The sequence below is a fragment of the Eptatretus burgeri genome, chromosome 2, assembly GCF_056783735.1.
Source record: "Eptatretus burgeri isolate ZD-2024b chromosome 2, Ebu_testis_v1, whole genome shotgun sequence".
Classification (NCBI taxonomy): Eukaryota; Metazoa; Chordata; class Myxini; order Myxiniformes; family Myxinidae; genus Eptatretus; species Eptatretus burgeri.
Genome location: NC_140962.1, coordinates 108,433,745 through 108,459,411, shown reverse-complemented (window position 1 = coordinate 108,459,411; position 25,667 = coordinate 108,433,745). Strand labels below are relative to the sequence as shown.

The window sequence follows — 25,667 nt, the reverse complement described above, 5'->3', positions numbered from 1 at the left end:
TTTTTGTTTCACAGCCTACAGTTTTCATCGAAACTTCCTGAAACTTGGCGTATATATGTAAAGATACCCTGCGCAGACAGTAACCATCCCCGATTTTGAAAATTCCACCGAGAAAAATTGTTATGACGTCAAAATATCTCCGCTAATGGAAATCGCCAAAAAATTATCTCCGAAACTAGGCAAGCTTTGTGAATTCTGTTTGCGGGAATCGAACGGGGCATTAGCAGAGATGAATTACCGCACATATGATACATGAGTTTTCATTGGATCTGCGTGAAACTTGCCATGTATATGCAGAAAGCCCACGCGCAGACAGTAACCATCTCCGATTTTGGAAATTCTTCCTCGAAAAAAAGTTGACGTCATAATAGCACTGCTGATGGAAATCGCCTATACCATTATCTCTGAAACTAGGCAAGCTGTTTGAATTTTGTTTTTTGCGGGAATCAAGCTGGGCATTAGCACAGATAATTTATCGCAAACCTGATACATTACAATGACGTCATATTCGTTTTTATGACGTCATCATTAAGAGGATGAGGATCTTAGCTCATCCAAGCTTGTTGTATAGCTTGTTAAGCATAAACTACATCATTGAACAAATTTGCAGCATTGAAATATTACCTCCACCACCAAAGGTGGACAGAGGTTGTTTTCACCCCTGTCTATCTGTCTGTGAGCACGATATCTCAAAAAGTTATGGACGGAATCGGATGAAACTTGATGGACAGTTTGGGTGTGTGATGAGGATGAATTGATTCAGTTTTGTTGAAGATCCAGATCTGGATCCAGATCGGAGAATTTTTTTGCATGATCCTTCACCATTGAGTTTAGAGCCAAAAACAACGTATCGCATGATATCTCAAAGAGTTATGGACAGATCCGGACGAAACTCAGTGGACAGGTTCGGTGTCTGCCAAGGATAAACTTGTTCCATTTTTGTGAAGATCTGGATCCGGATCCAGATACGAGAGTTAAAAAACAACAACATTTTTTCAAAGTGAATCTTCACTATTGAGAGATGGGGCCAAAAATGATTTATATCTCAAAATTTCAAAAAGTTTTTGATGGATTATGACAAAACTTGGTGGATGAATTGGGTCGGTGACAATATCCAGATCTGGCCTATCAGTGGGATACAACCGTAAACTGTTCAGCCTGGCTGAGGTGTGCGCTCTATCGAGTGCCATTATCGTTTTTGCATGTTTTCCAAAAAAAAATCGACATCGTTATCAGGCATTAACAGTTTTTTTTTCAGCTTATTAATCAGTTTTCTCCACATCGTTTGACCTCAATCATTGTTCCCATTCTTCCAGTCCTTTCATTCATTCATTCATTCATTCATCTTTGCCATCACTTCTTGGTTATCCCAATTTTTGTTCTTCACATTTTTCCTTAATTTGAATGATCGTATTCTATGCAATTACTGCAATGAATTGTTTAATTTGTTAAAACAGTAACAGAAGCTCATGTGGAGCAGAACAACATACAAAAATGATGTAAAGGGAATACAGGGGGACAACAACAATCAGTTGCACCACAGCACAAGGAGAGGATTTTCAGTAGAACGGTTGGAACAGATCTCTTGGCAATGATAGTAAAACTGAGTAATAAAAATGGAAGAGACAATGGGGTGGTGGTGGAAAGCAGAGTTGAATGACTTTATTTTCTCCCCATTTCTCATTGATATATTTGACTCCTGTGTTGTTGTTGTTGTTGTTCTCATTCCTTATACTTCCTCCCTGATCTTGTCTCCACATTCTCTTTTCCACATTATTATATTCTATCTTTTCAGTTTTTACCTCTTTTCATGTTCTTCAGGTGCAATCTCATTTTCATTGCCACAAGTCCAGTCTGTGCTTTTATCCGCACCATGCAAACTGCACTACCTTTTCACATTACTTACAACGTCTTTGTCTCACAAAAGATGGAATCAAGTGGATAATTTTCTGTATCGCCTGTTTTGTTTTTCCAAATTTACCTCCACCTTACTGTGGTTATATAGTTTACATGTTCCAATGACTCCAAGAGCTATACTAGTGGTATTATCATTTTATGCCAACACCAGCAGGGTCACCCATGCTGCGAAGGTCAAAGAGTAGGAGCCAGACTAAGAGAGTTCCTTCGCCAACCCACATTGGCAAGCATGGTGAGTATGCTAAAACCCTCAAACATGACACGTCACATTCTAAGAAATGGCCCTAAATCCACAGCAGTTTTTGAATTGCTGGCTTCGTGAGACATCATTATAAGGATATAGCAGAGGGTGCTCACAATCTTCGCATTTGACTAAGCTGCCCTTGGACATTGGACCTATGCATGTACAATGTACACCTTCTTTTAGGTGAAGAAAATCTGACTGTCTTTTAGGAGGATTGACAGACTGAGAGCTCTTTCATGATTCTGTGGGTGGTGGTGCATAGACATTCTTAGTTGGTGGAGCGATCCATCTGGTCGATTCCGAGAAGGAGTGAGACTCCGACACGCGAACTAGTTCTGCGACCCAGCCTATGGCTTGGTGTGGCCAGTGGACTAACTTCTTCGAGGGACGAGCGGCTGCAAGTCGTGCGAGATGGAGTCATAGCAGGTTTGTGATGCCCTTCGATGGGTACGCGTGGTGGGATGCCCACACGCTACACTGGATGGGCCATACCTTGCCCTTCGCTGACGGGCTCGGGTAAACCACTGAGCCCTGTCTCTGATGGGGACTGGGGCTTGAGATAGTGTTCCACGAACGAGGAATTCCCAGTAAACGTGAGTAATCAGCTCACTTTGATTAAATCCCTGCCCTTTGTACACACCACTCGTCGCTTCCACCGATGGGATGGTTTGGTGAGATTCTCAGATCAGCCGTTGCACGGGCTATCTGCAAAACACATTGCACTACTTTGTTGTGGCACTATTTTGTTGTGCCACGTTGTCGTTGTGTCAGCTCGTGCTGGTGCGCCGACAAGATGAGCGAACTTGACGGTCTCGGCTCTCGAGGAAGTGGTACACTGTCTTTTAGGAAGAAGAATACAATCACATGAAATGGGATAGAATTGGGTTCAGTGAAGTAATCCATAAAGACGAAAATGTATTACAGTTGAAGAATAAAAAGTACAAGTGGAGTGAGATTGCTGCAAGGTAAAACCCGAGTTAGCTGGGAATATTCTGAGTTCCAAGAGAATGTCTGACTGAACAGCACAACTGATTATTAAATTGATGAAGAAATGGTATCTGAAATTCATGCAATTCCACACACCACCACCAAGTCATGATGAGGAAGAAGTGTCAATTTGAAGGATTTTCAAAAATATGAATCCTGCAACAAAATACTGTCAATGCTGATTATGGGTGAATTTAATATATAAAATAATTACAAGAGGACATTGAAGAATCTGTTGGAAATTTCAGAATAGGTAAAATAAATCAAAGAGAAAAGCAGATCAGCAGAATTTGCTTTAAAAAATAAATTTTACATTAAGAACATCTTTAAAAATGAAGGAATTGATAAAATTGGCAAGGCAACTGAATGAGAGATTTCATTTTGATGAACAACAATAACGTCGAAACAGATGCACCAGTGAAAAAGTGTAAATACTACAGGAAGTAACCATCAACTGTTCAGGAGTAAAAACTAGTTGTCAACCTTAAGGTAGGAAGGAACAAAACTCATAAGAAAGACTCGATGTAAAAAATGAAAACATCCAGGTTGCAAGAAAAAATAAATGAATTCCATGTTGAGATAAACAACAGATTCAAATATATACAAGAAGAACAAACAAACAAACAAACAACAAAAAACAGACATTAGCAAATGAAACTCTTTTTTGAATAGAGTCGAGGCTGGTGGAGGAGCATGAACACAGAACAGATTAGCCTCCAAGCGTAATTATAGGACATTTTGAAAATTATTGTCCTGAACAAAGAACATGGAAGTATTCTCACAGAGATCCCATTATTTCATTTGTCAAGGAATTTATCAACAACTCTGTAGCAGGAAAGTCTAATTTACCAATATTTCAACAGACGGGGTTAACACACTTGGCTTTGATCTTTCTCATTTCGGTTCCTTTCTCAACCAGACTATTCACAGTTGGCAGCAAATTTTCTTGAGCAAATTTTGAGAGATGAATGCTAATTGCCGTCGTAAAGGAGGTGAAGCAACATTTTGGTTTTGAGCTCTTTATCAAAACCAGAGAGAGCAATATTAGTTGTCGTCAATTCTCAGGCAGGAGAAAGTTGTTTCTCTTGCATTGAAGAAATAATCTGTCAGAATGTTGCATCAAAAATTGCACATTTCATAGGATGCAATATCTGCTCGCATCAATTGCTCCTAAATGTATTAGATCCTACGGGAAGCACCCGCTCCCTACGGGAGCCGTCAAGGGGGTCATGTTATTATATTTATGCCTATTTTACTCCAAGGGGTACCAGGATTACACACCCAAAAAATGGTTGCAATCGGTTCAGCCATTTTTACGGTACCTGGGAACAGACAGACAGACAGAGGGTGAATTATAGTAAGATGGCTTTTGGCAATGGGTAGTTGAGTTATCGCCAGCATCCTGGCCTACTTCCAACAATTCCTACCTAACCAACAGGGCAGCACTGCCTCAGCGGCACAGCCATGCTCCTCAGAAATTATACTACCAGTCGCCATGTGCTCCATCCCAAAGGAGTTAAACTACTGCATCTGGTCATCAGTAGCTAGCATGTATAAATGAATAACAACAACATCCACAGTTTCCATTTTGTACTTTGACAAGAATCACCCTGTTGCTATGTCCCTCTCCTTTGAAGACACATTTCCCTGCATTTTCAACCAACAATATCACCGCTCATCTCTGATTTTCTGTTACTCCCAATTTCTTTCAACTGTTCTTCACATAATTTCCAGTATATAAATTATTGATATGTATGTCTGTATAAATCTCGTGATGCATTGGAACACCGAATACTTCCTGTTGCAAGAAATGGCTGTTGGCTTGCTTTGTGTTAATATGGCACTTTTGAAATGCCATAATCCGCTTCAGATTGCTCAGTGCACATGTACAGAAACCACCGACTTACAAAGTCAATCGGGCCAGCCGAAACATATTTCATGGCTCCCAGATAATGATTGTAGAATTACATGACTAAAACGTTTGAAGAAGGTGAAAGTACTTGCAAACATATCTGCAAGAAAGTTGTGTGCCTCTGCACAACAAAATAGTTGGATAATTTCCTGATCAATTCGTCCAAATGTGGGTCCGTGGAAGGCTGAATGTCCGTAGATGGTGCATTCTATCCAAACCTTTGTGCTTCTTAACACCGATGGGGGGGGGGGGGTCGTATCTGTGGCTTGTCAATGCACACGGTAAGTTTAAAATGATGAAATTTACTATTAGTCATGTTTTGGAGGAAGGAGATGAGGAATGGGGGTGGGAGTGGGTATTGTGTGGGCTGTGAGTGGAGTTATAAATGTATTTTTTTTGTTTGGTTCTGGGGCCACAAGAGAAATTATACTCAATTTTTGCATCTATTGGTGAAAGGAGAAGCGTCTGTCTGTCCGTGTGTGTGTGTGTGTGTGTGTGTGTGTGTGTGTGTGTGTGTGTGTGTGTGTTATAACCATGGCTTCCACGAGCTAATTATATTAACAGGAAATTATAGGAACCCGACTCCGGTCATCCACACATATCTCTATATTTCCATGAGTCCAATTTGCATTCAGGAACAGAACAATTATGGTTAACCATTTTGAAATTGGCACTCTGTCATCTAAATCCTGAAAATTATGTTGAAAGGATGATTTGAATTGCACATTTCGCACGAGAAATGGTAGGTTAAAAGTGCCGAGAGAGCAGAACAGTAACTGTAATAATGCACACGCACACACACGCACACACACACGTACTGGTACATTTAAAGTTCACCGCCCCCATGCCAAATAAATAAATAACATCCTCCAGCGCGCGACATCGCCGGGCACCTTCATCACCTGGCAATGCCGCCATGCAGCACATGGAGTCAGAATTGGGAGTGAGCGGTATTAATTGTACAATAATTGATTGATTAATTGCATAATTAAAATAAATAATAATCGAAAATAATTAATTTCTTAATCAATTGGCTAACAGTATACCTGAGCCACCACTGTTTCATCCGAATCTGTAACCGTTTGAAAATTAAGTAATCAAATCGAAAGATTAAATAATTAATTTATTAATCAGTAAATCAAAAAAACTCTTGATAGCCAAATCACTTGTTCACTGTCATGTCCAAATAACAGCTTCCATGCTCAAAAGGTGCCTGAGATATTGCCAGGATGAGAAATGAAGAAAATAAGGCATCAATAAATCGATAATAATTAAGTAATTAATAAAAACTCACCAAAGCACATCTTCACTTTTGTCCCCAAATTTCAGCTTCCGAGCTCAAATGATGGCTGAGATATTGCCCGGACAAACACACAAACAAACGAGAGGGGGAGCACTCGGTAGAGTGCAAAACCTCCGCCGCCAATACTGCTCAGTCACTCAAGTGAACCTGATATCCTATTCATTCAATTTGACGTCAACAGTGCTCACAGAGTTATAGTTTGCAACTTTCCCTTTTACTTTTAACTTTTACATACTCAATTCATTCGTCATAACTAGATTCCTTGAGACAGAAATTGATTTTACGTGGGTATATCCACCTGAAGTTCCAAAATCAGCCGCAATTATAATTTTGGCATATTTTTTGTTGGAAATCACTTATAACATGTGGAAATGCAAGAAAAAAAAATCGAAATTTTGTTGAAAAAAAGTTGCAAAAATTTTTTTTTCTCTAACAATTTTTTTTTGGGGGGGGGGCGGGGTGGTGGGGATTTGAAACCACTTAAAACATGTAGAAATGCAAAAAAAAACCATTCAAATATTTTTTCAAAATGGCCACCATAGCGGCCATATTGGATTTTGGACCAAGTCCAAAATCTAATGGCATGATCCTTGGACCATACCTAATCGCCCCACCAAATTTCGTCAAAATCTGTCCAGTTTTTCCGTAATACAGTAAACAAACAAACAAACAAAGGGGTGAAAACAGTAACCTCCGATCTTCGATGGCGGAGGTTAACAAGCCGGTAGGCGACATGGGTGGTCGCTACATAATTGCATACTAGTCATACAGTTTTTGACGGATCGGGCTGAAATTTTTTGACAAAGAGGTTGATTATCGTGCGCGTAAAAGCCTGGAAGCCGATTTTTGATTTTCGAAAAAATAATTTTTTGAGTTTTTCAAAAATTTCAGTCCCGTAGCTAGGCAACGGTGGTGTCCATAGCAACGGTGCTTAAAAGCATAGAACTAGATCCTGGTATGAACCTACCTGTCAAGTTTCATCAAAATCGGTTGACTCCTCTGGCCTCCAGAGCTGTCCATTACATACAAACAAACATACAAGCCGGTAGGCGACATGGGTGGTCGCTATATAATTGCATACTAGTCATACAATTTGACGGATCGGGCTGAAAATTTTGACAGAGGTTGATTATAGTGTGCATAAAAGCCTGGAAGCCGATTTTTGATTTTCGAAAAAATATATTTTTTAGGATTTTTCAAAAATTTCAAAGTCCCGTTGCTCGGCAACGGTGGTGTCCAATAGCAACGGTGCTCAAAAGCATAGAACTATATCCTGGTATGAACCTACCTGTCCAATTTCATCAAAATCGGTTGACTCCTCTGGCCTCCAGAGCTGTCCATTACATACAGATATACAAACAAACAAACAAACATACAGACAGACAGAAAAAGTGAAAATAAGGGTACTCTAGCGACCACCCAACATACAAACATACAGACAGACGGAAAAAGTGAAAATAAAGGTACTCTAGCGACCACCCAACAAACAAGCCGGTAGGCGACATGGGTGGTCGCTATATAATTGCATACTAGTCATACAGTTTTTGATGGATCGGGCTAAAAATTTTTGACAAAGGTTGATTATAGTCCGCATAAAAGCGCGGAAGCCGATTTTTGATTTTCGAAAAAAATATATATATAAATATTTTTCGGATTTTTTCAAAAATTTCAAAGTCCCGTTGCTTGGCACCAGTGGCGTCCACAGCAACTGTGCTCAAAAGCATACAACTCGATCCTGGTATGAACCTACCAGTCAAGTTTCATTAAAATTGGTTGACTCCTCTGGCCTCCAGAGTTGTCCATTACATACAAACAAACAGACAGACGGAAAACCTGAGAATCACGATAGTCGAGCGACCACCCAACAAATAAGGAAGCAAGAAAACAAACGGAGTAAAAACTGAGTACTGCCTTTCTTCGGCGCCCGGGGATGATGTCATGCATCGCCTGGACATGGAATTGGGAAGGAGCGGTTTACAATCCTGACATTGTTGCCAAATTTCTTAACCAAAATGACAATTCAAATTCCTGTTTTGTGAACTAGCCTGTAGAAATTTACTCCTTTAGGAAGAGCCAAGCGATGTCCCATTTTTGTGTGTACACGACACATATTTCATCAATTATCACTTGCTGTTCTGAACTCCACATTTGATGATAATCTCATTTGGTTTAGTTCCATCTTGATTTTGTAAGTGTTATTATGTTATTATTTACATGTAATATTTCACAGCTTATCGGCTTTATCTTAATCATCATCTCACTTTTCGATTTGAGTAGAGCTGATAACGGTTGAGTTCTATTAATGGAAACCAGATTGTGTTTCCTGTATGTTTTGTTGTTTGCAACATGCACATCAGCAGTACTGTATTGCCAGTTCACTTTGTAAATTATGTGTTGCACATATTAATTTCCTGTTTGTTGCCTTATTCGCTTTGTATCGTGGAGTACATTATGAAGATTATGTAAAATCTGAGTCTGGCTGCTTTCTTGATCTTTCTTTTTTGGGATATAGAAGCCAAGGATAATGGAGGAGCTTAAATGATTGAGGCAGCATGTGTACAAATTTACAGAGGATCAACAGGAAACAGGGAGACAAAGAATGGATGAGTGACGAATTGGGGAGGGTCAGTCGAGAGAAGAAGAGGGCAGTAGTGTGTGTGGGGAAAAAAGCATGAGGTTACAATGGGCAGCATTCTTGAAAGACTGCAGAGGGAGGGACATGAGATGAGAGACACATGGTGTCAGTTTCTCAGATGAATAAATAGAGGGTTAGCCTATATTGTTCTGATCTGAAGTCCTTACTCATGATGCATGGAACTCAGTTTCAAATCCCACATCGGACATGTTCTTGTGATTTGCGTCCTAATAAGTCAGGTAATTCGTGGTCAGTACATTGATATCTGATCCATTCCTTGTCTGACATGATTTTTGCACAAGTTTCTCAATGATCCTAAGGTCACTTTAAAAAAGAAAAATAATAACATTTTGAGGGATTAAAAAATGGAGATTCGTGTGCAGCTTCGAATTTGGGGTGAGTAACCAGGAGTGAGATTCTCATATGACCTCGTGGAGGACTGTACAATTAGAGGATGGACAGGGAATAGCCGGAAGTGAGGCACTATAAAAACCGAGATTCCACCAACGTGCCTGCGGTGGGTGAACAGCAGATCTTGGGACTTAGCTTCTTACTGAGATATGCTCATAAAATGGACAGCTTTGGAAGTGATCACCTCTGAGGGAGCAAGATGCGAAGCATCTGCACCAGCCCAAATCCGTGTGAACTCATACTACTTGCTACTTCAGAGAAATGCCTCATAAACTGTAGCATGCACTCTGAGCATCTCTAAATGGACTTACAGTATCTCTACATACAATATCGATGTTTTGGCCTGCCAGAGGCTAGTTTGCCAATGTGGTCTGCCAAAGATAGGTTGTGACAGATTGTGATGCTTTGAAGCTCTATGGATTGCACCTCTTCCAGGAGGTGGCCGGTGAATTCGACTGAGTGGTTTGAAAGCCTATCCTTGGGGAGGGAGAGTGAGAGCATGGGATTTTCATGTGTTGCGAAACATGTTTGAGGTCGTTGAGCAATTACTTTTTTCCAGATCTACAGAGGATGCTTTTAGAAGTGTGGTGCACTGTTATTCACAGCGCAGACTCACCAGCAAAATTGTACAGAACATTATTCAAGGAAGTGGGGAAGCCAGTCATGTATACCAATAATATATGGTCCATCCTCAAAACACTGCCTTTCAAAGTACAAGTCTCCAGATGGAATTGTTGAGATGGAATGACATCAAAGGCAACCTGTTGTTCCTGCTCACAGATAAGATCTGATAACCGTTCAAGGAGGGCCCCAAGATACCATTTTCAGACAGTTTGCAGAGTCATTCTCCGTGACAGGTGGTATTGAATCTCTAGCGATTTCCAGAGAGATGCCAATCTGACCTCTCATTTGAAATTCAGTGCATCCATCTCTTTTTTTTTTAATTAAAAGAAGAAACATCAATGTTAGAATAGTCATTGAACTTCGAGTCAAAGATTCTGCCGTTATAGAAAATATAATGCCTGCATGATGTCTGCAGCAATGATAGAACCCATCATATTGCTTCAGATCAGGAGAAGACTGACTGGTCAGAAGTTGTGTGGATCAGACTTGGAACCCTTTTTTGTGAATCGGGCTGATGCAGCTTTCCACGATGAAGGCAGGGGAGCATCTGAGAAAGACCTAGAGAAGAGGATAGGAAAGAGGTGAAGCACAGTTCTTAAGGAACAGTGCCAATGCGGTAAACACCAGTTTAAGAGGAGCTGTCAAGATTAACTCAGAACTTCTCAGCATTAGTTGGTGAGAAATACAGATGCTGCAAAGAGCAGTCTGTTATGGGGAAAGGTTGGGTAGGGGAAGGAGGGATTGGGGGACCTTGGCCATTTCAATAAAGGCAGTTCTTTATCTTCATAGGGAGATTTTCAAGACGTGGAAGCTCTGATATGGCTGAACTTGATCCTCTTTATGGTCGGCGTTCTCATTCCCAGCATGCCTTGCTGTCACATTCCCAGCATGCATTGCTAAGCGAGTGTCCACCTGAACATTCAAACAGCCACATGGATCCTCCACTTAGGGAAGGTTTGTATTGAAATGTATCGCCCATCTATTGTTATTAGTTTAAACTCTAAAATGTGTTACCTGCTTGACTTCCCTAAATATAAATTGTGTGGCTCTAAAATGAAAATGACATTCCCAACATCCAGTGTGACATCATTGCATTGCACATCAGTCACATGCCATTTTGCTCAATGCCATCCACTCATGCATCATCAAACATTTCCTTGTGTGACCTAAACGTGGGCTATGCACTGCTCCTTCACTTACCTTTCTTTCTTCCTTATCCCTTGTGAATATAATGTGTATATAGCATGGATGATTTATGTTGAAGTTTGTGCAGTGGAGAGGGTAAGAAAGGTGCATAAGCTGAGTTAGGGGCAGAAGGAATATGTGTTTGCAAAAAACTCCATAATACCTTCAACGAGTTATCGCCAGCAATGTGGCTAAATTCCAAAATTTCTGCCCTAACCAGCAGAGGGTGGCACAGCTGCACCCTCAACCAATGATGCTACCTTGTAGTTTTGTGCTGCATATAACATCGAAGAACTTAACTACCTTTTGTGGTGAACAGTTTCACACCAAATATTATCTTTTCTTTGTCTTGTTTTTGTTATTCACCTTCAGGCTGTGCTTCCTGCTCCGATCATTATACTTTACCATTTTGAAATACCGTACTGCATATGAATCTACACTCCTACTTGCATTTACACTTGTTATGCTGCATCTTGGAAATACTGATTCAAAAAATTATTTTAAAGTATGGGATTTCGTAATCGATATTGTTCCCTGTTGGCTAACCCCATTATTTTCTGCTTTGAAATCAAATGCATTTTCGTCATTGAGGCTCATCCTAAATCTGCATATTATGTCTGAGAAAGTGGTATAATCTTGCATCACATCCTCTTCCTCCCACCCCCTGTCCTTTGTATGTTCCACATATTCCTCTCCTCCCCAACCCCTCCATAACTATCCTCTCCACACCTCCCTTATTTTTGTTCATCACCCTTACACATTTTCCCAATCTTCACAAATATAAATTTTCCTAATGTACCCACTCTCAGCCCTTTGCTTTTAGATTTACTCCTTTGTGTTTCCCCATTTAAAGATCATTTATTAATTATAATCTTTTTCACCAATTGCAATATTGATTGAACCCTTTTTCTAGTCTTCATTTATTTATTTTTCTCCTCATTCCCCTTTGTCTGCATGAGCAGTGAAGTCACAGATATCCACCATCAGCATGGCGACCTTCAATACCACGTTGGCCTCTTTCAATGTTGGGTATTCGGATTCATTTGTGGAACATATGCGCAGGCTGTGCAGCCAGACGGCAATACCAGAGCTCTCGCACGAGCCCCTCGCCTGCGCCAACCTGCCGCGTAGTCTTACAGACTCCTGCCTTGCTTACAGTGATATGGTTTCACTTCCACATGTAGGAACGGTGCAATCTAGTGTTGGTACATTCGTACTTACCGACGGCTCACTCAATCTCAAGGTGTGTGCATGTGAAGCTTGTTTCACCAAAATAATAAATCACAAGCCATGGGGTATTACTTCATGTTCATCTGTCATTTACATATATTTGCAGCAATGGTTTCCTTTTCTAATCCACATGCTGGTTAACTTTATACAGCATATTGGTCCCTTACTTGCCTTTGATGTTAACTGATTGTTTCCTGTCAATTTTTCCATTTCCTCTGCAGATGAGTCTTTTATATATGGTGTATAATGAACACCTTTGTTGCATATATCAATACATACTGCATATATATGTACCTTTATACCAATATATATATATATATATATATATATATATATATATATATATATATATATATATATATATATATATATATATATATATATATATATATATATATATATTGAAAAGAATAAGAGACCACTCCAGAATTTTTTTTTTAAATCAGCATCTCTACATGTATGGCAGCCATTCCATTCCAGTGTCTGTTGAATTCCAACACAGGCACACCTCATTCTACTTGGTGAGGTACTGATTAGGTGATCACCTGAACTGAATCTTATTTAACAAGGGAAAGTATAAAAACCACTGCTGTGGTCATCACTATCCTCTTGCAATAGGACCAGCTGGATGGCAAAAACAGTGCTAATAGTACCTCAAATTAATTGGAATTAAAAAAAAAACTATTGACCATGCCAAAAGAGTTGAAAAAAAAAGTTTTGAGTGAGGAAAAGAAGGGTTCAATTCTGGCTTTACTGGTAGAGGGATACAGTGAATGTCACGTTGCTTCCATCCTCAAAAATTTCAAAGACGGCGGTTCATAAGAACAAGGTCAAGCAGCAGGCATTGGGGACAACAAAGCTACAGACTGGCAGAGGGCGAAAACGACTTTCCACTGACCAGGATGACCGCCAACTCATTCGAATGTCACTCAACAACCGTAGGATGACACCAAGTGACCTACAAAAAGAATGGCAAACGGCAGCTGGGTGAAGTGCACGGCGAGGACGGTTTGAAACAAGCTCCTCGGGGCAGGGCTGAAGTCGTGCAAAGCCAGAAAAAGCCCTTCATCAATGAGAATCAAAGAAGAACCAGGCTGAGGTTTGCAAAAGACCATCAGGATTGGACCGTAGAGGACTGGAGTAAGGTCATCTTCTCTGATGAGTCCAATTTTCAGCTTTGCCCAACACCTGGTTGTCTAATGGTTAGACGGAGACCTGGAGAGGCCTACAAGCCACAGTGTTTCGCACCCACTGTTAAATTTGGTGGAGGATCGGTGATGATCTGGGGTTGCTTTAACAAGGCTGGAATTGGGCAGATTTGTCTTTGTGAAGGATTCATAAATCAAACCAGGTACAAGGTTGTCCTGGAAGAACACTTGCTTCCTTCTGCTCTGACAATGTTCCCCAACTCTGAGGATTGGTTTTTCCAGCAGGACAATGCTCCATGCCACACAGCCAGATCAATCAAGGTGTGGATGGAGGACTATCAGATCAAGACCCTGTCATGACCAGCCCAATCTCCAGACCTGAACCCCATTGAAAACCTCTGGAATGTGATCAAGAGGAAGATGGATGCTCACAAGACATCAAACAAAGCCGAGCTGCTTGAATTTTTGCGCCAGGAGTGGCATAAAGTCACCCAACAGCAATGTGAAAGACTGGTGGAGAACATGTCAAGACGCATGAAAACTGTGATTGAAAATCAGTGTTATTCCACAAAATATTGATTTCTGAATTCTTCCTAAGTTTCAACATTAGTATTGTGTTGTTTAACAATGAATATGAACTTGTTTTGTTTGTATTATTTGAGGTCTGAAAACATTGAATCTTTGTTATATTGACCAGTTGTCATTTTCTGCAAATAAATGCTCTAAATGACAATATTTTTATTCGGAATTTGGGAGAAATGTTGTCAGTAGTTTATAGAATAAAACAAAAATGTTCATTTTACTCAAACACATCTATAAATAGTAAAACCAGAAAAACTGATAATTTTGCAGTGGTCTCTTAATTTTTTCCAGAGCTGTATATATATATATATATATATATATGTATGTACATACTATATATATATATATATATATATATATATATATATATATATATATATATATATATATATATATATATATATATATATATATATATGTGTGTACATACTACATATATATATATATATATATATATATATATATATATATATATATATATATATATATATATATATATGTACATACTACATATATGTACATACTACATATATATATATATTAATATATATATATATATATATATATATATATATATATATATATATATATGTACCTTTATACCAATATTTAACTCTATATATAGATTTCTATATATAGTGTATATGTATATTATATATAGATATATGTACATACTGCATAAATATATATATATATATATATATATATATATATATATATATATATATATACCTTTGTACCAATATTTAACTATATATGTATATGTATATGTATATATATATATATATATATATATATATATATATATATATATATATATATATATATATATATACATACACACACACACACTACTGGTGCTGTCATTATCTTGCTGTAGGATGAACACCTGACCAACTCGGCGTAAACCAGAGGGTATTGTATGGCGCTGCAAAATGCTGTGGTAGCGCTTTTGGTTCAGGGTGCCAGTCACTCTATGCAAGTCGCCGACTGGATCCGGCAAAAAGAGCCCCAGATCATCACACTTCCTGCTCCATCTTTGACAGTTGGTGTCACACACTGAGGAAACAACCTTTCGCCTACTCGACGGTGTACAAAATCCTTGCATGATGAACCAAAAATTTCAAATTTTGATTCATCGGTCCAATAAGACCTTCTTCCAGTTTTCAGTAATCCACTGGCGGTGCTTCTTGGCCCAGGCAAGCCTCTTTTTCTTATTTCGCCATCTTAGCAATGTCTGTCTTCCTGCCACTCGACCTGTCAAACCTACAGCTCGAAGTCTTCTCTTCACAGTTGATACTGAGACTTCCTTACTTCGACCAGTGTTAAGCTGTGCTTGAAGCTGCTGTCCTGTGAGCCCCCTATCACGCAGGCTGTTGACTCTCAGAAACTTGTCTTCTGATTGTATTGTGGCTTTGGGTCTGCCAGACCTCTTCCTGTCAGTTTCCTCCAGTTTCAAAGTGCCTTTTGATGGTGTAGGAAACTGTACTCACTGACACCTTGGCTTTCTTTGCAATTTCTCTCAAGGAAACACCTACACTCTTAAGGGTTATAATGGTTTGTGTGTCTTCCTTTGTTAATTGTCTTTTTCTGACCATTATGATAGCAATATACTACTTCCTGCAGTGCAATATTGTCCAAATAATGCTTCAGAGGGTGCAGCAACACATTCTTTTCCAACACTGCTTTTATACAGACAGAGGGGTTGTCACTAATCAATAAAAGTTGGGACACCTGCAGCAATTGTTTGCATCAACTTTCAAGACTTAATTTGCTCTCATTGCTGCAGAACAGCTGCTGTTGCGAACCCATTACTTGTTCCCTGAAAAGGGCCTTTTTTAACAACTCTGAAATTGCATTATTTTTCAGTTTTTGGTGACCTAAACTTTTTTTTAACCTCTGGCAGTTTTTCGCTTAGCTTTTTACCATTTCAGGTTATTCACTGGACTTGAACTGCTTAAATTTCAGTGAAAACTGGAAAAATGGGGGTGTTCTCAAACTCGTGACTGGTAGTGTATATGTATATTATAATTTTACAATTCCTCTCAGTGAAACATTGACTTTTGAAAGCACAAATAGCAGAGCATGTTTTGGGATTAATTTGTCTTATTTTGTCCATCTTGAAAATTTCAACTTGTGGTTAGCACACTGATATATTGATGCAATAACAGGATTTTGACCAATGAGATTTGTGATAATTATTATTCCCATTTTTTTGAATAAATTGGAATGGGCTGCGTATGTCTGTCTCTCCGTCCGTCCGGCACGCTATCTCCTAAACGGGTGTGTAGCAATTCACCAAGCTTGGTAGTTATGATCACCACAGTATCATTTTGGCCCCACCCCTGATGCTTGGTCAACAGGTCAAATACCAAAAAATGTAATTACGGGCACATTTCAAAACGTTTTTTTAAATGAAATTTAGTATTTGCAGTTAACATTGGGGGGGGGGGGCGCATGAAATATGTAAACTAAAGAATTTGGATTTGACCACTGTTTGTAGTTCATGTCCCAGAGCATGGAGACTTCGGGTCACAGGGGTCAAAATAGGAAGAAAAAAATTTAACTCAAAATTTGATATGGGGTCATTCCTGGTTGAACTCTTTGCAATCTTTTAACTTTGCTTTCGGTGGGAAGTATGGGGTTTTGTGATGGCACGCCATTGACTTCGCTCTCGTTTTTATTGGCATTCACAAGTTAAACACAGCTGAACACTGGAAGCATTATGTTTTTTGCTGTTTCCATCAGGCCATCTGTCCAGGTCGGACATCCGCCTGTTATTTTTTTGTTAACATTATAACTTGTGAACCACCAAAGGGATTTGTGAAACTTGGCACAGGTATGGAATGTAATACAAAGATGAACTGATTCTATTTGGATTCATAAAGGTCAAAAGTCATTTTACCTTCAATTGAAAATCTTTGTTACAACAGTAACTTGTGAAATGTTGTGAAAAACTATTTTGGATTGAACAGGTCATAAGGTCATATTGCCTTTGAAAATCATTTTGCACACCATACCTCGAGATTGAATAATCTCATGTTCTATGTTGTACTTGTCTCTTTTCTCTCTCTCTCCCTCTCCCTCTCTCTCTTTCTCATGACTTTTGCTTTTTCATGTGTCCTTTAATTGAGATCAACTTAACAGTGGTTAAGTCAGGTATGGGAGCCTGCACTGGAGCAGCACGTCACTGTGTCCACTTTCCACCAGTACTCCAGGGGCCTCCGTCTGGCCATCCCCAGGTAGATACCTGGCCCATCCCCATCTGCTTGAGATGCTGATAAACATGCTACAACCATGAGGCACATGGTCAGCCTGTTGGCCTCCTCCACCCACGAGGTTCAGTCGCTAATAAATCTGGTGAGCAGGTTCAGCATCAGGAAAATGAGCCATATGCCCATAAAGTCACAGCCAACGCTCACGGACTATAAAGGTAACAAATCTTATCTGAGTCTCTCTCAGCAAATGCTCATTGGACACAAAGTCTGACCAGCAATAGACAAAGATTCTCCAAAGAAATCTGGTACTGAAGGAGTTAAGTATCTGTTTCAGATCCTTATTTCAGATCCTCTGACCTCCAAATACAGTGGAGGTCAGAGTCCAAGCCTCACATCCGTACAGCAAGACTGGAAACGCCAAGGACATAAAGACTCGGGCTTTCGTCATCCTGCATCAGTACCGACAGCGCCGCACCCCATGATCCAGTGAATCCATGACTCCCCAAGCGCGACCCAGACATCTATTGACCTCAGACTCACAACATGTCGAGACATGAATATCACGACCAAGGTTAATTAATCTCAATGTGACCTCAATATCCTTGCCACAAGCAGGAACAGACAAGATAGCAGCATCCAATATGTCTTTGAAAGCCTGGATCTTAGTTTTGACTCAGGAAACTTGTAATACCAGTGGCTCTGACTCTTCTTTCAGCACCTGGAGGTCCCGCATAAGGATATCCAACATCTCCGCAAAGATGACTGCATAACCTGCGAAACGAAGGTCAGACATAGACATTCCCAAATCATGCACCGCAGCTTGATATCTCTGACATCCTCCTAGAATCCAGTCCATGCAAGTGCTGAAAAGTGTGGGGTTTAGCACACACCCCTGACGAACTCCATTACCAACTTGAAATAAGTCAGAGATGGTACCACCACCCCTCACAGCATTCTCATTACCAGAGTTCATAAATCAGATTGAACAGTTTTGGTGGCACCCCACGAAGACCGAGAATCCTCCAGAAGGCATCCCCATTTACGGAATCAAATGCTTTGCAGAGATCAATATAGGCTGGAAACAGCCCTGCCTAAACTCTCATCTGCGTTCAGTGAGGAGCCGAAGAGCAAGGATAATGTCAATCGTTGACCTCCTTGGTGTAAACCCTGACTGCTCTGGGTGCTGATGCTCAAGCAGAGAGTGGTGAACCCTATCAAGAATTACCCAAGCATAGACCTTGCCCGGCACTGAGAGCAGTGTCACCCCTCATTAGTTGTTGCAGTCCTAGTGGTCATCCTTGGCTTTCCAGAGAGGGACAGCAAAGCCCCTCTTCCAGTCAGTTGGGATCCAGCAAAGGTTGTAGCAGTCAGGACACTTGATCGGTTTAAACTAGATTCAGATGAGTAGTTAGAGGCAATGAATATAGTTGGTACAGGGATGTTGGCAGAGAATGGTAGGTGACGTAAGATTAGCCAGGTGTGATTGAGCTGTGATGTCTGCAAGTTGGAGATGTCCGATTGTTTTGCATGTGTATCATGTCAAGTGAGAATGTGTCGGGGGGGGGGGGGGGATTGGTACTGGGATACAAGAATAATGTGGTTTATTGGGAATATGGCGATGATGCATACTGAGTGCATGCTTCCTCCTACATTGTGGTTTCCTTGGGGACGTTACAAATAGACACAACAAGCATGGAAATGAAAGACCAGGAATAGAGGAGAGAGAGAGAAGAGGAGAGGAAGCACAGTAACATGCATGCAAGATAATTTGTTTAGGTTTATAGGAGAGATTTTTTTTCGGTGTTGTGGAATTCAAAGGTCAATAAGCCGACATTACCCAAATATTTTGACGAGGTTGCGTATGATTGGATGACCTTTTTTCGGTAGAAACAAATGCTTTATTGACATCACATTAGAAAAAAAAACATTTCATTGGTATTGTGTTTCCTCTCTGCATCTTGTTTTTTTTTGTAGGTGGTACTGAAGGCCTTGTCTGTGGTACTTAGTAGAGATGCAAGCTCTCGCATCTTTGATACAGCGTTGCACATCATTCACGAATTGCTGCAGCTTGACACTGTTCCAGGGTGTCGCCAAGATGGAGATCGCAGCGACAAAGTGCTGGTGGGAGCAGAAGCTGGGGCAGGTGTCGAGGGCATTCGGGAGCAGTCTGACCTGAAGACGAAGACTAGCGAGCGTCGGAGAGACGAGAAAGCTGGAGGGAAAACGTCGCCAGAAAGCATTAAGGTGCAAACTATACATTGACGTGGATTTTTTAAACCCACCTTGTTGTGATCGTTGTCCTCCTGAAGGATTCTAACTGGCCGATTGTGGAATCCTATTTGACTTCAGACAGAGTTTAACGTTTGTCCGATTTGATTATAAAATCCTACAAAAACCCTATCGGCACCTATAAAACTGATGTCCACACAAGTCCTTGTGAAAAAATTTATTTCCTAATTATACACCATACACCTCTCACCCTTGTACAATGAACTTAAGAATCCCCATTGATTGCAATATTATTTGGTTCTATTTCATTTATTCTTACTTTAGTTAACAGTTAGACCAACCCGATTCAATTCACTTCTACATTACATCAGAGAGTTTTATTCCAACTTGGTACTTGGTCAGTTCCAAGGAGTACACGCCACTGAGAAACTATACTTTCTCACGTGCTTGCACTGAGAACAATGTGCCTTTCAAAATATTTTATACTTCCATGAGAGAGAGGTTGGGGGAGATTCACCCAGACTGTAGACGTGTCCTTTAGACGAAAAGCCACTTCATACATTTCTAAGCAAAGGTTCATTTATCAGCTCGGTCACTCTGCTCCAGAACAACACATTTCTTATCATTTTGGGCAAAAGTCTTTTGGCCAGAAATGACAGCCAATTCAACTTGCAGCATAAAAGTTACATTTCTGAAACTCCATTTGTTACAATTTAAAATACATTAATATAAATTTTTCCCCCACAACATGATTCGTTGAATAAAGTATTCCAAGTATCTTGTTCCTACAGTTACAATTCCTACAAGCAGATAGAGCTCAACAAACGTCAAGGTTTAAAAACAGTACAACCGTCATGCGTTAACTTGAAACTTTGTTGAATACGTAGATCGGCATTTTGCTACAGCTCCATGATCGACAAACATTTAGCAATGTAAGGAAAATATAATTTGATTTCATCAAAATTATGACTTTATAGATGCATGGCAGTCATGAATCCATGTAGTAACTAGAATGATACTCGGTGGAGTGCACACCTCCGCCAGGCTGAAAGGTTACATTTTGTACTCCACCGATAGGCTGGATCTGGACCTGAACCAAAATCAAAACTGCTTGTATTTGTTACCTAACCAACTTGTCCACCTAGTTTTGTCATAACTCGCCAACAACTTTTTGAAATATCATGTTATATATCGTTTTTTGGCCCCACCTCTCAATGCTGAGGAATCATTTTAAAAAGATTTAGTGTCTGGATCCGGATCTGAATCTTCACCAAAATCTCATCGATGCATCCTTGTCACACACCCAACATTTCCACCACATTTCGTCCGAATCCGTCAACAACTTTTTGAGATATCCTGCTCACAGGCAGATATACAGAGACAGGGGTAAAAACATAACCTCCATCTGCCTTCGTTGACAGAGGTAAAGATGTTCTTCCTGTGCTGTTTTCTACATAATCTACCCAAAGGATTTGGCCTTGTGAATGAAAGCAGATGAGACTACTATTCGTATTTGTTCCAGGAGAACATCACAGGAGAGAACACACATCGACTCATGCTCATGCTACTAATTCGCATCATCAAGTCTTTGGGCTGTGCGTACGGGTGTGGTGAGGGTCACAGGGGTTTGTCTGGTGACCGGCTCCGTTCACTGGTATGAAATAGTGATGTTGAGGGTATTCTCATTGAAAGGCACAGTTTATCAGCTTTTTGTGGAGTTGTGTTTTTGCAATTTTCTTTCACCATTAATGTTAGACTTCTTCCCACAAACACAGATGATGTTCTATTGTCAGCATGGTAATTGCTTTCCACCTCACTGAGAGGTGTCTCCCTTACCATTCCAGTTTTTACTTTTCCATTCTACACCAACTCACCTAACTTTTCAAAAAGATTCCTCAGGTGACCATCTATCTTAGAGATTGATGAAAAAAAGTTTCCAAAATACCTTTATGTGTAAAATGATCATGGACTATATTTCAACCTCTAATTCCAAGTATTTTGGGAATTATGGCCCCACTTGAAATGGGGGTGTGACTGTTTCATTCAAATAAAGTATGAAGCCAAACTTTTGAATCCTGAGAGATTTTAACCCAAGCTTAATTTAAGAATCTGCCCACAATAATGCCCATACAATTAACTGGAAGTTTTCCATTTTTAAGTTCCTGGACTCTCAAACCAGACATTTTGTCTTACATGACCGGATTTTAGAGATTTGGTGATTCAAGCAGTGCCCACATAAGTGGTCAGAGAGTTACAGATAAACATTTTGGCATCGTTAGATCACTGATAACAGGCATGAATCCATTTGTATACTGTATGTATGGCTGAGGTTGAAGGCTGGATGCATGATATTGTTGACCAAAGGGGAAGAAACGACGGTCTCATTCATCAAAACTCACACTTAAGAAATATATACAGTGTATGTGATTGACATCAGTATCAAATTTCACTTCTTGGCTCAGTTCCCTCTATGTTGGGTTTTTTTTTTTTTGGAATTGCAGATTTTTGTACAATCTTTGCTTCATTATGTGTGCAGCACATGTATGCTGGTTTGCATCATTGCTGGGAGCATAGGTATACCACTGAAGCAGTGCCTGCTGTAGGTTAGAGAAGGGATTTGTAATTTGTTCAGGGTACCGGTGTTAAGTCACCTCTTCTCAAAATATACCAACCATGAAATCTTTAACTTCCACCAACTAATACCCGCAGACGTGATGCCAAGTTTAACATCGATCCATAGGACTGCATGCACATTGATGCCTTGCACTTCCTGCGAAACACAAGGGTGACAGTTTATAGCTGGTCGGAGATTCAAACCCAAGCTGGACAGCTCAGAGGCTGATGTGCGGAGCTCTCAGCTTCCGGCAATGAAAACATTAGCTGCCTTACTCACTTTCCATCTAATCTTTGATATTTCAAATGTACATTATTTTATTTCCTTTTGTCTCACTGACCTTTTTATCAGAATAAACTCCCCCCTTTCCCAATCACACCACAACAACAATATGCCATTCTTTATCATCTGTTGCTACAGCTACGGCATGGATGAAAGTCACATTTTCTCCTAAAGTTGCCCTTTAAATATCAATCGACTTAAGTCATTCAATTAATAATACATGAATCTTTAATAACATAATGCAAGTTTAACCTGCATGACATTCAAGAACTCTTCACGTGAGATTCTAGAGACAGTTTGCGATGCATTTGATTGACTTTTTCAACAACCTTTTGTCACAAAAGAACGGTCTGTTCACATACAATCACTCAAGGAGAATCATCCTCTCGATTCTTGAAGCTGCCATTGTTCTCTTGGACTTTGCAGAAAAATACGTTATCGTTGAAGATTCTGTCTCAGTACAAGGAAAGCTAACAGTGGGATAACATTCAACCGACTCTCCCTCCCTTTGTATTACAGGGATAATGGAGAACTGAAGTATCTAAGAATTTGTGAAAGACACCTTAAAACATGACACCTCCACTGCTTTTGCTTTCATTTTAATATGGCTTTCATACCTGAAGGAGGTACTACTAACCGCCAAGAAAGTAATCAATTTCAATGATGGAACAAACCACTTTGAGTTCAGTATTAACATTCTTTGAAGTATAATTTTACCCATGAAGGTATTTGAGAATTTTTTTTTATCAATCTCTTTGATGGTTGCATGAATAACTCGATTGGAAAGTTAGTTTAGTTGGTATGGAATGAGCTGTAAATTGATTTTCTGTCATCCTTCCTATTTGAATAATGTTTGGGGAATTTCCACTAGGCATATGACTGCTTAGATCGCCTGTACAAGCTGGATAAGTTCAGCTTCAAGAACACCTTCCGTTGCTACGTGCGAAAAGATTCCCTCAACAACGTCGTAGATTTTCTGCATGCCTTGCTGGGATTTTGTATGGAAACCATGTCTGACAGTAAGTACAACCACCCAATTGTGGTAATGCTTTCATTTGTAAACTTCCTGGTCGATTAACTTTTGTTTTGTGTTTTTATTTATTTTGTAGTGCAAAAGCCCATCAAAAATGATGGGTTGAAGAAATGGCAACAAAATATTTAAAGAGCCTGCAAGATGTGATGTTTTGTATCAAAAAGCAGTATTTTTAACACTACATGTACAAATGTGATCCTATTTTCTTTATCTTCTGGGACATTTTGTTTTGACTGAACAGCTTTGTGAGTGTGCAAAAGTCTGAAACCTCAACCTAGCGTCAGGTGTGCTTATATCTTCTTCATTTATTAGACATCCTATGGATGTAAATGAACACGTGTGTGTGTGTTTGTGTGTGTGTGTGTGTGTGTGTGTGTGTGTGTGTGTGTGTGTGTGTGTGTGTGTGTGTGTGTGTGTGTGTTACACATCATGTGTAGCGAATTTCACCTCCCTGTACCTTGTATTTATTACTATTTTTTAACGTTTCTCTTCACCACCCTTGAGACTCAGTTTGCATATCACTGTCTACATTTCCAATAGAAGAGACATAATTACTCTTTTATGAAAAATATTTTTCAAGTTTTTTTAATCCTGAAAAATAGAAAAAATATATCCTTGAAAAAATACACTTTAAAAAAAGAAAAAAAAATCATTGAAATGAAATAAAGGCTTTAAATTGTGTTGGAAGAAAAAACTTTTTTCAGAAGTTTTCCGCTGTTGACGCACCGTCTTTTACACCACCTTATTTACCACGTTACATTAAATATTCGTGCCTGTTGTTTGTGTCCTTTATGACATCCTTAAAAACAGTAAATTCCCTGTTTGGAATGATTTTCAAATTTGTTTGACTGCCAGACAGGTGGACAGACTAAAATAATTATCTCACTCTCTCTACGCATGCGTGATCAGGACAAAAATCGATACAATTTGCCAAATTCAGAGCCAACGTGCTGCTAAACTGCAGGCATGTGGTCTGATTTGTGTTCTGCAATGTTCAAAATATAAAATTCAATTAAAAATCAGGTGTTCCTCGACCATAGGCTGACTTTGCCCCTCCTTTTGCTTTGCGTGTGGGGTATAAATTTCGAAGCAGCAATTATACATTACCATATTCAGCGAGCAATGGTGTTTTTTTGTATTATTAGCCAGAAAGAACTGCTTTCTTTGGTATTGCAAAAAGCATTTGAGTGTGATAACTTATCTGTTGAGGATAGTAACAGAGTCGAGACTGACTTTATATGATTGCTAAATAATTGCACCATATATTTTTGAGGGTTGAACATTTTTCTGCTTGAGTATTCAAATTGTACTTTGTTTGTTGGACCAATGCTTGAGTTTCTTTCATTGCATATTGTACAATACAATACATCCATGAAAAATACTTTTCACCTGAACAGTTTCCCAATTGAACCATGTGTAAGTGTTTCAGCTGGAGCATTTTGGCTGAGCTCAGTTTTAACCCCTAATAATTATAGTTGTGCCTCATTCCTACAATCCCTGGATCTTCCTTCATTGTCTTCACATTAGAGGGTAATTGAAGAGCTCTGTCGACTACATAGTTCTTTAAAAAGTGAACTAGCTTGATGAACCCCGAATTAATCATGTGGCATCATTTGACTGGACTGCACATTATATTAGCTTCATATTGCATTCATTTTTGTTATCAGTGGTTAATTGAACTATCACATTGTCTCCAATGAATTATGTTTGAATTTATAGCGCGTTACTTAAACAGATAATTCTAAAGCAGAGGTAAAGGAAAATACTTTTGACAGATCCAGGCATTCCTTCATTATACTTTTCATGGTTTGTCACCTGCATGGGACAGGCAAAGCTGGATTTGGAAACGATTTTGTGAGTGGTGAGGAGCGGCCAATGCACTGCATGGAGTCAATTGTGGTGGGCTGCACATTCAAGCAACTCATTACCCGCTGTGCCTCTGCGACCCACGAGCTTCACAGCTCTGACAACTTGGTGTGTATTCGGAGTGATGCTTGAGTTAAGTACTTTTGATAATTGATTAATTGTGGAATTGAGTGTAGGGGGTCCTATTGATAATGCTTCTGAGAACTTCTTTGGTCTCTTCTCTTCTTTAATTTTGTTGCTGTTGCTG

The 25,667-nt window shown here is 39.6% G+C and overlaps 1 protein-coding gene across 7 annotated transcripts in view; it reads left to right on the top strand.

Moving 5' to 3' along the window:
* The window catches only part of UNC80 (unc-80 subunit of NALCN channel complex), a 449,893-nt gene that overhangs the window by 85,562 nt on the left and 338,664 nt on the right, over positions 1–25,667 (top strand). For 4 of the 7 annotated variants that reach the window (XM_085870661.1, XM_085870659.1, XM_085870657.1 and 1 more), the window contains exons 11-17: positions 2,069–2,149; positions 10,823–10,987; positions 12,181–12,461; positions 19,371–19,640; positions 21,148–21,279; positions 23,393–23,540; positions 25,383–25,528. In XM_085870661.1, the coding sequence (XP_085726787.1) occupies positions 2,069–2,149; positions 10,823–10,987; positions 12,181–12,461; positions 19,371–19,640; positions 21,148–21,279; positions 23,393–23,540; positions 25,383–25,528 (1,223 nt within the window). The remainder of the gene's footprint in view (positions 1–2,068; positions 2,150–10,822; positions 10,988–12,180; positions 12,462–19,370; positions 19,641–21,147; positions 21,280–23,392; positions 23,541–25,382; positions 25,529–25,667) is intronic. The other 3 variants (XM_085870656.1, XM_085870660.1, XM_085870662.1) reach the window with 3 other exon arrangements.